General features: G+C 45.3%; 1 protein-coding gene and 1 long non-coding RNA gene across 2 annotated transcripts in view; one reads left to right on the forward strand and one right to left on the reverse strand.

The window, feature by feature from the left end:
- The window catches only part of LOC119961535 (gastrula zinc finger protein XlCGF26.1-like), a 44,661-nt gene that overhangs the window by 1,615 nt on the left and 30,740 nt on the right, over positions 1-12,306 (forward strand). The window contains exon 2 of the mRNA XM_038788861.1: positions 348-1,120. Coding sequence (XP_038644789.1) covers positions 446-1,120 — 675 coding nt within the window. The 5' untranslated portion in view covers positions 348-445. The remainder of the gene's footprint in view (positions 1-347; positions 1,121-12,306) is intronic.
- On the reverse strand, positions 3,559-6,200 carry LOC119961559. The gene is made up of 2 exons (XR_005459679.1): positions 5,896-6,200; positions 3,559-3,917 (listed from the first exon to the last, which is right to left on the reverse strand). It is a non-coding gene; the product is annotated as an uncharacterized LOC119961559 (long non-coding RNA).

Here is a 12,306-nt window from a genome sequence, read left to right on the forward strand (position 1 = left end):
GTTGAGAAATACCCAATCTCTCTCCTTCACTGCCTGCCTCTCTCCTCTCTCCCTCCCTCCCTTCTCTCTCTCTCATTCCCTCTCTCTTTTCTCTTACCGCCCCTCTCTCCTCTTCACATCGAGGCCACAGCCTTCTGTCGGCCCAGGAATGCTGATGGTTCCTTTTCCTGAAGGACATTAATGAACCAGTTGGGTGTTTATGACAATCCAGCAGTTTTCAATGTAACATTTTCCCAGTGCCGGCCCCTCAAATGCCCAGATTCATTCAGCTCAATTTCACAACCTGCCTTTGCGTTTTTGTGGGTTCTCTCTCACTCTCTTTTGTCTGTTTTAAATCAATCTCACAGAGTATTCGAGCGAATTTGCAGTTGGGAAACACAAACTGAACATTACATCAAGGTCTGACAGAGTCCCCATTTAACCCGAACATCATTGGATTTTGAACATGGAAGGAAAAACCACCGTTCACAGTGGGGAGAAACCGTCCACGTGTTGTGTGTGTGGACAAGACTTCAACCAATCAACTGACCTCTCACAACATAAATGCAGTCACAACGGGGAGACACCGTGGAAATGTGAGGACTGTGGGAAGGGATTCAATTACCAGTCGAAGCTTGAAACTCATCAACGCATTCACACTGGGGAGAGGCCATTCACCTGCTCCGTGTGTGGGAAGGGATTCACTCAGTCATCCACTCTACTGACACACCAGCGAGTTCACACCGGGGAGAGGCCATTCACCTGCTCACAGTGTGGGAAGGGTTTCATTAATTCAACCAATCTGCTGACACACCAGCGAATTTACACTGGGGAGAGGCCATTCACCTGCTCCAAATGTGGGAAGAGATTCACTCGGTCATCTGACCTACTGACACACCAGAGAGTTCACACTGGGGAGAGGCCATTCACCTGCTCCGAGTGTGGGAAGGGATTCACTCTGTCGTCTGATCTGCTGACACACCAGCGAATTCACACAGGGGAGACACCATTCACCTGCTCCATCTGTGGAAAGGGATTCACTCGGTCATCCCATCTGCAGAGACACAAGCATGTTCACACTGATGAGAGACCTTTTAAATGCCCGGATTGTGGGCAGTGCTTTAAATGTTCCTGGGACTTGGTGTCCCCATCAACGTGCTCACACTGACGAGAGGCCGTTCACTTGCGCTGACTGTGGGACTGGGTTCAGGCGATCATCTGACCTTATTACACACCAGCGAGTTCACACTGGGGAGAGGCCGTTCACCTGCTCCAAGTGTGGGAAGAAATTCACTCAGTCATCCAACCTGCTGAGACACCAGCAAGCTCACAGTGTTAAGAGACCATTCACCTTAGTGTTCGGGAAGGGATTAATTCAGACAGCCACCCTTCTAACACAAGACTGAGGTCTCCATGAGGAGATACCGTTCACCTGCCCCGAATGACGGGATGGATTCACTTAGTCATCGTATCTGCTGAAAGAACAGCGCGTTCCCAGTGTGAAGAGACCTTTTAAATGATGTATAATCAACGTGTTCCTAGTGATGAGAGACTGATCAGATCTCCCTTTAAGACTGGGTTCAGGAAGTTGAAGTTAAATGGAAAATAACTCAGCTTTGTATTATATTAACTACCAAAATATCTCTAACACAAGTCTGTTTTTTTTGAAGCACTCTCCCTGTCTCCTCCATCCTCACCTTGAACAACAAGTGTGAGGAGCTCATGGAGCTTCTTTGTCACTGAGATTGAGACAATCTGATCAGCTATCTCTGCCCCTTCCCTCCTTCCACTGGACTAAACTGTCTCTAAAGTTTCCCCTTTCCCGAGCCCTGAACCCACATCTTTCTCTCGTTTCACTCCCATCTCCCCTCATGCCCTATCAGGATTCATCTTATCCATTAGACCCACTCCTGCTCCATTGACCCTATTCCCATTAAAGTACAGACAATCCAACTCCCCATGTTCACTGACTTTGTTCACAGTTTTCTCTCTTCAGATACTGAGCCTCTTCCTTCAAATCTGCCATCATCACCCTACCTCAATGAAAACAGCTTTTCACCCCACTGTCCTTGCAAACAACCGCTCCATCTCTATGCACCATTTCCCCTTCAAATTCTCTTACCGCCCAAACCCATCTTTCCCGAACTCATGATACCATATGCAGCACAGAATGTTTTTCTTCACATCATAAGACATATGAGCAGAATTAAGCCATTCGGCCCATCGAATCTGCTCCACCATCCAATCATGGCTGAAAATTTTCTTATCTCCATTCTCCTGCCTTCACCCCATAACCCCTGATCCCCTTATAAATCAAGAACCTATCTATCTCTATCTTAAAGACACTCAGTGATTTAGCCTCCGCGGCATGGCTCAGCATTGCTTCTTTTTCTAATCACTTTAAATGAATGCCCTCTGTTTAATGCCCTCACTATGACATGCTAGATCAAACACGATTGCAGATCCTTAGTTTAAATGTGGTCAAGTGCCTTTCCATTTGAGAACTGTTCAATAAAGTTATTAGAATTATTTGTAGCTAGGGCTGTCATAGTCAATATTTTCCCTGCTTCTGGACTGTGATAGAAAGATTCAAACAACGTTCATTAGGTAAGCAAAACTAAACTTTATTTTCGAATTACAACTGCTAGCAGTATGGCTGAGACTTGAAGTCGAAAGGCAGTCAAGTACAAACTGCTGAGTCCGTCCCAAGTCTGCGATATTACAGAAGAATAAGATGATTTTTATACATTGTAGGATCAAGATAACATGAATACAGCTTGGTCAGGAATTTGATCAAAAGTAAAACATAAGTAATAATCATTACAATGGCGTCACCTTGCTGACCTTTAGAGGGCTCGGGGTCTCATATCATTATCTTGTCTTTTGGTACATGTTTTAAGAGATGGAGCAAGTTTGTTTAAGTACGGAAAGAGACCATTTTGTAGCTTATCGTATGTATTTAGACTGCTCTGGTCTTATGACGAACGCGCATTATCCGAGTTTAGAGTCGGCCAGTTCCCAGGTCAAGTTGACCTTGGCTGCTTATATTTGTGCCTTAGGTTATGCGAAGTCAGTTTAAATTTAATTGTACCAAGAAAACTTGACTAGTTTTCCCATCATGCCATGATCACGTGGATCAGTGGTTAGCAGTGGGACTACAGCGCTGAGGACCCGGGTTTGAATCCTGGCCCTGGGTCACTGTCCATGCGGAGTTTGCACATTCTCCACGTGTCTGCATGGGTTTCACCCCCAGAACCCAAAGATGTGCAGGTTAGATGGATTGGCCAGGCTCAATTGCCCCTTAATTGCAAAAACGAAATAATAATAATTGGGTACTCTGAATTTATTTTTTGAAAAAGTATTATTTGTAGCTTCCCCACCAGTTTTTTCCATTATCCTGAAGTGACCTTATTTTTATCGGGAGTTAACTGAAGTGTGTTCCTAAGCTCTCATTATCTAAATTTCCATTCACCACTTTTCTGTCCATCTGACCCAGTCCATGGCTTTCTCCCTCATTGTCTGAAACACATCAGCAACTTTTGTATAATCCTGGTGCATACATTTCAGTCTAAATCACTGATATGTACCGGAAAACTGTGGAGCCCCACTGGAAACAGACATCCAGGCATCATTCAGCCCCAGATGTGACGAACAGCAGCTACAGCAGTTGAATCCAAACCCTGCTGTTGCCTGTGAACTTGCTGATGTCTGTTCCGGTTGTTTAACTGAGTGAATCTCCTTCCACGCATGGAGCAGTTGAACAGCCTCTCCCAAGTACCATTCCCACTTTTGGGTGACACAGTAGCTCAGTGGTTAGCACTGTTGCTTCACAGCTCCAGGGTCCCAGGTTTGATTCCCAGCTTGAGTCACTGACTGTGCGGAGTCTGCGCGTTGTCCCAGTGTCTGCGTGGGTTTCCTCCGGGTACTCCGGTTTCCCCCTGTAGAAGTCAGGTATTTTAAATACACTTAATATAGGTAAGAAGACTGTTTAAGACAGAAATATTAAATCCCAGTTTTAAAATGAAAGAAATATACAACTTCCAAACTCAGACATGTGTTTGGGAAAAACAGAACCACTGATAAAAACATCACATTCTTTCAAGGGCAGCAGCAAAATCCCATGGGTTTTAAGGTGGTATAATCAAAGGTTCCATTGTTCTGAATTCTGGCCACTTGTGATAACAGCCTGAACCACATTCCATAACGTATGCAAGCTGAAATATTTTAGACTGTGTCAAAATACAGTTTCATTTTCGAAATAATAGCATGATGAGATGACGTAATGTCTTAATTGTTGCAGATAAGCAACAATTGGAAGCGGCGTTGCATCGTGAGGATGGACGGCTTGTTATCAAATCAAATGTGTTTTGAATATAGCTTAAACCAATTAGGATTATATTGGGGTGTGATCGGATCGCTTAAGACAGATATCAAAGAGTATATCCATGGATGATTTGGCCACCATTTTAGACGAGAGACGAGAAGAAAGACAAGTCAGAAAGACACAGAGAGAAAGAGACAGGAAAGAGACAAAGAGAACAAGACAGAAAGAGAGAGAGAGAGAGAGAGAGTAAAGGAAGAGAATTAGAAAAGAGTTCTGTATTCCTATTTCATTTTCATACTTTGACTTCAGCCTTTGACTTTTAAAGTTGTGTTCAGGCTATTGTCTCAGAAGATAATTCCTGTGATTCTTTGAAGAAAATCAAATTGTCTACAAACTACCTTTTAAATCATTTTCAAGTTGTAACCAATGAACTTCAATAAAACAGTTCTTATTTGCACCTGACAAGTTTTTAACTTGAATTTCTACTGAGTTTCAGCAATGTCTCAACAACAACCAGCAACCGTAAATTAAATAAAACTGGATGCAAATCCTAAGATACTACACCCCCACAGTCCAAAGCTGTGCAGGTTAGATGGATTGGCCATTCAAAATTGCCCTTAGTGTCCAAAAAGGTGAGGTGTGGTTATGGATTAGGTTGGAGGTATGGGCTTAAGTGAGGTGCTCTTTCCAAGGGCCGGCGCACTCGATGGGCCAAATGCCCTCCTACTGCACTGTAAATTCTATGATTGTGTCAATGTGAGTGCGTTGGTGTCTCAGTAAAATCATTTTTGTTTTAAAACTCTTCTCACAGTCAGCACATTTAAAAGGTCTCTGATCAGTATGAACAAGTTGGTGCTCCAGGAGGTGGGATGACCGAATGAATCCCTTCCCACACACAGAGCAGGTGAATGGCCTCTCTCCAGTGTGTGTGTGTTGATGTGTCAGCAAATCCTTTATGCATTTAAAGCTCTTTTCACAGTCAGCACATTTAAAAGGTCTCTGGTCAGAGTGAATCTGATGGTGAATCCGGAGGTTTGACAAATCATTAAATCCCTTTCCACATTCCAAACAAGTGAACGGCCTCTCCCCAGTGTGAGTGCGTTGATGGAACAGTAAATTCCTCCTGCGTTTAAAGCTCTTTCCACAGTCAGCACATATAAACGGTCTCTGATCAGTATGAACAAGTTGGTGTGTCTGGAGGTGGGATGACCGAGTGAATCCCTTCCCACACGTGGAGCAGGTGAACGGCCTCTCCCCAGTGTGAGTACGTTGGTGTGTCAGTAATTCAGTTCTGCTTTTAAAACTCTTCTCACAGTCAGCACATTTAAATGGTCTCTGATCAGTATGAACAAGTTGGTGTGTCAGGAGGTTGGATGACCGAGTGAATCCCTTCCCACACGTGGAGCAGGTGAATGGCCTCTCCCCAGTGTGAATGCGTTGGTGTGTCAGTAAATCATCTGTGTTTTTAAAGCTCTTCTCACAGTCAATACATTTAAACGGTCTCTGGTCAGTATGAACAAGTTGGTGTTTCTGGAGGTTTGATGACTGAGCGAATCCCTTCCCACACACGGAGCAGGAAAATGGCCTCTCACCTGTGTGAACATGCTGGTGTTTGATGAGGTTCGATGACAGAGCAAATCCTTTCCCACACACGGAGCAGGAAAATGGCCTCTCACCTGTGTGAACATGCTGGTGTTTGATGAGGTTCGATGACAGAGCAAATCCTTTCCCACACACGGAGCAGGGAAATGGCCTCTCACCTGTGTGAACATGCTGGTGTTTGATGAGGTTCGATGACAGAGTGAATCCCTTCCCACACACGGAGCAGGTGAATGGCCTTTCCCCAGTGTGAATACGTCGATGAATTTCCAATTCAGATGGGTAATTGAATCCCATACCACAGTCCCCACATTTCCACGGTTTCTCCATGGTTATCGACAGGTTATCAGGTGTAGGTGGGATACAGATTTGAGGTCACTATCTGATCAGCCGTGATGTTATTAAATGGTGGAACAGGCTCACGGGGCTGAATGTCCTATTGCTGCTTCTTGATTCCTATGGTCCGAATGTCCTTATGTCTCTCCAACTTGGATCATCAGTTGAAGCCAGAGTACGGTGTCTCCCTGATGTAAATGTTGCAATTTAATTTCATGCTGTGTGATTGGTTAAAGCTCAGTTCCAGCTAACTGTGGAAAATCACTTAGATGTCAGTGTCTTGGTGCTTTTCCAATCACAATGATTTTTGAAATTTATTCCAAAAGGCAAAACAGACAAACATTTCTCCTTCCACGTTGAAAGGCCGGTCCTGATGAATCAAGTGACTCTGTCAGATCTCGACATGATGTTTGCATCTGCAAATATTCTGTAAAAAGAGATTACATTGAAATACTGTGAATATATAAGACACAAACAGGCCATTCTGTCACAGATTCTGTTGCTGTCAATACTCAGCACACAAGGGCAGCACGGTGGCACAGTGGTTAGCATTGCTGCCTACGGCGCTGAGGACCCGGGTTCGAATCCCGGCCCTGGGTCACTGTCCGTGAGGAGTTTGCACGTTCTCCCCGTGTCTGCGTGGGTTTCGCCCCCACAACCCAAAGATGTGCAGAGTAGGTGGATTGGCCGTGCTAAATTGCCCCTTAATTGGAAAAAATAATTGGGTACTCTAAATTTATTAAAAAAAAAATACTCAGCACACATCTCTGACTGTCACACCTATCAAATCTCAGCCTTTCAGCTGATTTTCGATTCCATTTTCTCTCATGAGCTTGTCCTGTTTCCTTTAGAAAACATCTCAGCACTTTCCTCAACTCCTTTCCATAGTAATGAGTTTCACATTCTGAACCTGTGATAAATAATTTTGTTCGTATTTTCCACTTGGATTTATTCGTAACTATCTTGTATTTATGACTTGTTGTTTGTTGAAATGAAATGAAACAAAATGAAAATCTCTTATTGTTACAAGTAGGCTTCAAATGAGGTTACTATGAAAAGCCCCAATCGCCACATTCCGGCGCCTGTTCGGAGAGGCTGGTACGGGAATTGAACCTTGCTGCTGGCCTGCCTTGGTCTGCTTTCAAAGCCAGTGATTTAGCCCAGTGTGCTAAACCATGGTCAATCTCTCACATCGCCCCCCCCACTCCATTTAATCTTTCCTGAGAGCTGTAATCTCTCATGTTACAAAAGTCATCACTGTTGATGCAGGATAGAATTCACAAAGAGACAAACCTTTCAGTTGGGTTCAGTTTGTTGTGTGCAAATTAGTGTCCAAAAAGGTGAGGTGGGATTATTGGTTAGGTTAAAGGTATGGGTAAGGTGCTCTTTCCAAGGGCCGATGCTCTCGATGGGCCGAATGCCCTCCTTCTGCATTGCAAATGTGATGATTCTGTTTCAGTGTGAACTCGCTGGTGTTTCAGCAGATTCTGTTTACTTTTAAATCTCTTCACAATCAGCACATTGAAACGGTCTCTGATCAGTGTGAACAAGTTGGTGTCTCAGGAGGACTGATGACTGAGTAAATCCCTTCCCACACACGGAGCAGGTGAAGGACCTTTCCCCAGTGTGAGTGTATCTGTAAATACATTTTCCTTTTAAAGCTCTTCTCACAGTCAGCGCATTTAAAAGGTCTCTGATCAGTATGAACAAGTTGGTGTCTCAGGAGGATTGATGACTGAGTAAATCCCTTCCCACACAAGCAGCAGGTGAATGGCCTTTCCCCAGTGTGAGTGCGTTGGTGTATCAGTAAATACGTTTTCCTTTGAAAGCTCTTCTCACAGTCAGCACATTGAAACGGTCTCTGATCAGTATGAACAAGTTGGTGGCTCAGGAGGAGTGATGACCGAGTGAATCCCTTCCCACACACGGAGCAGGTGAATGGCCTCTCCCCAGAGTGAGTGCGTTGATGTATCAGTAAATCCTTTCTGCTTTTAAATCTCTTTTCACAGTCAGCACATTGAAACGGTCTCTGATCAGAGTGAACAAGTTGGTGGCTCAGGAGGAATGATGACCGAGTGAATCCCTTCCCACACACGGAGCAGGTGAATGGCCTCTCCCCAGTGTGAGTGCGTTGATGGATCAGTAAATCCTTTCTGCTTTTAAAGTTCTTTACGCAGTCAGCACATTTAAAAGGTCTCTCATCATTATGAACAAGTTGGTGTCTTAGGAGCTGGGATGACTGAGTGAATCCCTTCACACACACACCGAGCAGGTGAATGGCCTCTCCCCAGTGTGAGTGCGTTGATATGTCAATAAATCCTTTCTGCTTTTAAAGGTCTTCTCACAGTCAGCACATTTAAATGGTCTCTGATCAGAGTGAACAAGTTGGTGGTTCAGGAGGTGTGATGACGGAGTGAATCCCTTCCCACACACAGAGCAGGTGAATGGTCTTTCCCCAGTGTGAATACGTTGATGAGTTTCCAATTGAGACGGGTAATTGAATCCCATCCCACAGTCGCCACATTTCCACGGTTTCTTCATGGTTAGCAAAAGGTTATCAGGTGTAGGTGGGATGCAGATTTGAGGTCACTATCAGATCAGCTGTGATGTTATTAATTGGTGGAACAGGTTCACAGGGCTGAATGTCCTATTGCTGCTTCCGGATTCCTTTGGTGCGAATGTCCTTATGTCTCTCCAACTTGGATCATCAGTTGAAGCCTGAGTACGGTGTCTCCCTGATGTAAATGCTGCAATTTAATTTCATGCTGTGTGATTGGTTAAAGCTCAATTCCAGCTAACTGTGGAAAATTACTTAATGTCTGTTTCTCGGTGCTTTTCCAATCACAGTGATGTTTAAGTTTTTTACCGAAAGACAAAACAGACAAACATTTCTCCTTCCACGTTGAAAGGCTGGTCCTGATGAATCAAGTGACTCTGTCAGATCTCGACATGATGTTTGCATCTGCAAATATTCTGTAAAAGGAGATTACATTGAAATATTGTGAATATATAAGACACAAACAGGCCATTCTGTCACAGATTCTGCTGCTGTCAATACTCGGCACACATCTCTGACTGTCACACCTGTCAAATCTCAGCCTTTCAGCTGATTTTCAATTCCATTTTCTCTCATGTGCTTGTCCCGTTTCCTTTTGAAAACATCTCAGCACTTTCCTCAACTCCTTTCCATGGTAATCAGTTGCACATTCTGAATCTGACATAAATAATTTTGTCTGTATTGTCCCCTTGGATTTATTCATACTTACCTTGTATTTATGACTTGTTTATTGGTGGTCACTCTCTAACATCGCCCCTCTCCAAACTACTGATAATTTAAAAGATTATAGCAGGTCACTGTTTAATTTGTTGTTGTCGATAGAAAAAAGGCCCCACTCCATTTAATCTTTCCTCAGAGCTGTAATCTCTCATTTACAAAGTCATCACTGTCAATGCAGGATAGAATTCGCAAAGAGACAAACCTTTCTGTTGGGTTCAGTTTTTGTGTGTAAATTCTACGATTCTAACCCCCTGTAAAAGGACTTTACAAAAGCCATCACTGTCAGTCCAGGATATAAATTCTGAACAGGCAATTCTAGTTTCTCTGGAACATTTTTTCCTCTCTTGTTCCCCCAAAGCTGTAAATCCCCGTCCCACACACTCTCCCTCCTCCCTGGGCTGAAATCCAAACCCATCTCACCATTTCTTTCGTCCACTCCCAGTTTTCTCGCTCCCTCTCCTCTGTCTGGGTTCAGTTCTCCAGCTCCTGTCTGCAGACTGACAATAAAATCAATGGGTCTTATTGGGGGGTTTGGGGCCTCCAGCTGGTGTTTGTGAATCCTCCCCGCCCACCTGCCAGGGTTTCCTTCCTTGCCAGAGATCAGAGTCCTCATTGATTTGAGTGCAAAGTGTCAGCTCTTATTTATTATCCCCCCCTCCCCCCTCCTGTGATGTGAATCACCCTCCAGTGTGTGAAGCAGGATGGTGCCCGTTAACCTGAGCCTGTTCCCGGGAGGGAGAAGCTCCGCAGCTGCAAACCAGGGAGCTGACAATGATGGTGAAGGGTTTGCTTCAGCTCACAATGCCCGGGGACTGATTGATGGCGGGTTCGGACCAATAGGAGGAGGGGGCGGGGCTGGAAGACCGAACAAGAACGGCTGGTCCTCCAGCCAATCAGAGTGAATAGGAGACGGAGCAAAGCCGGGGCTCTCGCTCCACCCGCATGCGCCCGGCCACCCGGGCCTATCTCGGGGAAAAGCCCGAGCAGTGTTCGCTGGTTCAGCTGCCGTATCGGAGCTTCGTATTCACGGCTTGGGCTGCACGGAGTGTTTATGAAGCCTCCCGACCCATCCGCCGGCTCCATCCCTCCCTCATGACTCACCAAACCGAATTTGACAAACTTGAAGATTTCCGCTCAATCGACCGAATCCTGTGCTGTCATCTGTACTGCGCATGCTCTAGCTCACGTGGGATATAGGGCACAGCCCCGCCCCTCATTCACTCCGATTGGTTGGACGACCTGCTGCAACCAGTCGGTCCTCCAGGCCCACTCCTCTCTTCCTATTGGTTCAGAGCTGCCGTCAATCACTCCCTGGGCATTGTGAGCTGGAGCATGCGCAGTGCCGACGCTGGACTCGGCCGGGAGGTTTCACTGAAACCTGGAGGAGGGTCCAAACCCCAAGAGGTTGTTTCCGGGCCCGGGTTTGCATCGAGCGGGGGGACAGCTGCTCCCGGTGACAGGCCTGAGTTAACGGCCGCCTGCAAACCATCAGAGATAGTTTATTGTGTAACCAGACGTCGGCGCAACATCGAGGGTCGAAGTGCCTGTACTGCACTGTAATATTCTATGGGTTGTAAAACAGGAGGTCAGGGTTATCGTCAACGACAATTTCTATTTACATAACACATTCAACATCAGAAATCATCCCAGTCAACTTCACAGGAACATTATAAAATGTTCAGGGCAGCACTGTAGCACAATTAGCACTGTAGCTTCACAGCACCAGGGTCCCAAGTTCAATACCCCGCTGAGTCACTGTCCTCTGTGAGGAGTCTACACGTTCTCCTCGTGTCTGTGTGGGTTTCCACCGGATACTCCGGTTTCCTCCCACAGTCCAAAGACGTGCAGGTTGGATGAATTTGCCATGCTAAATTGCCCTTAGTGTCCAAAACGTTTAGCAGGGGTTATTTGGTTACGTGGATAGGGTAGAAGTGAGGGCTTAAGTGGGTCGGTGCAGACTCGATGGGCCAAATGGCCTCCTTCTGCACTGTATGTTCTAAAACATAGGGGGCTGGTTTAGCACAGGGCTAAGTAGCTGGCTTTTAAAGCAGACCAAGGCAGGCCGGTAGCATGGGTTCAATTCCCATTCCAGCCTCCCAAACAGGTGCCAGAATGTGGCGACTAGGGGCTTTTCACATTAAATTCATTTGAAGCCTACTTGTGACAATAAGCGATTTTCATTTCATTTCATTTAAAATAAAGGGAGACTCCCAGACACATAAGGAGATATTAGGACAGGTGACTAAAGAGGAGAATTTTAAAAAGAGTCTTAAAGGAGGTAAGTGAGGTGGAAACGGGGAGGTTTAGGGAGGGAATTCAGTGTTAGGGGCGGAGAGAACTTAAACTAATGGCAGAGTAATTATAATCGGGAGTGTACAAGAGTCCAGGATCAGAGATAGGGGAGAGGAGGCTATGGAGGGATTTGAAAACAAGGGTGAGAATTGACTGTGAGCGAATGCAAATCAGGGAGCACAGGGGTGATAAGGGAAAGGAACTTTCTGTGAATTAAGACGTGAGTAGCAGACATTTGGATGGCTTTGAGTTTACTGTGGTATAATGTGGGAGAGCAGCCTGGTGTGTAATGGAATAGTTGAATCAGGAGGTGACAATGGCATGACCGAGGGTTTCAGCACCAGATGCACAGACACAGGTGAGATGCCGGATAATGTAATGTAAGTGGAAACAGGAGGTCTTAGTGATAACACAGATATGAAGTCAGAAGCTCATATTGGGAGCAAATATGAAACCAAGGTTACAAAGAGACCTGCTAAGTCTCAGACTATTGCCAGGG

Source organism: Scyliorhinus canicula, unplaced genomic scaffold (assembly GCF_902713615.1).
Source record: "Scyliorhinus canicula unplaced genomic scaffold, sScyCan1.1, whole genome shotgun sequence".
Taxonomy (NCBI): Eukaryota; Metazoa; Chordata; class Chondrichthyes; order Carcharhiniformes; family Scyliorhinidae; genus Scyliorhinus; species Scyliorhinus canicula.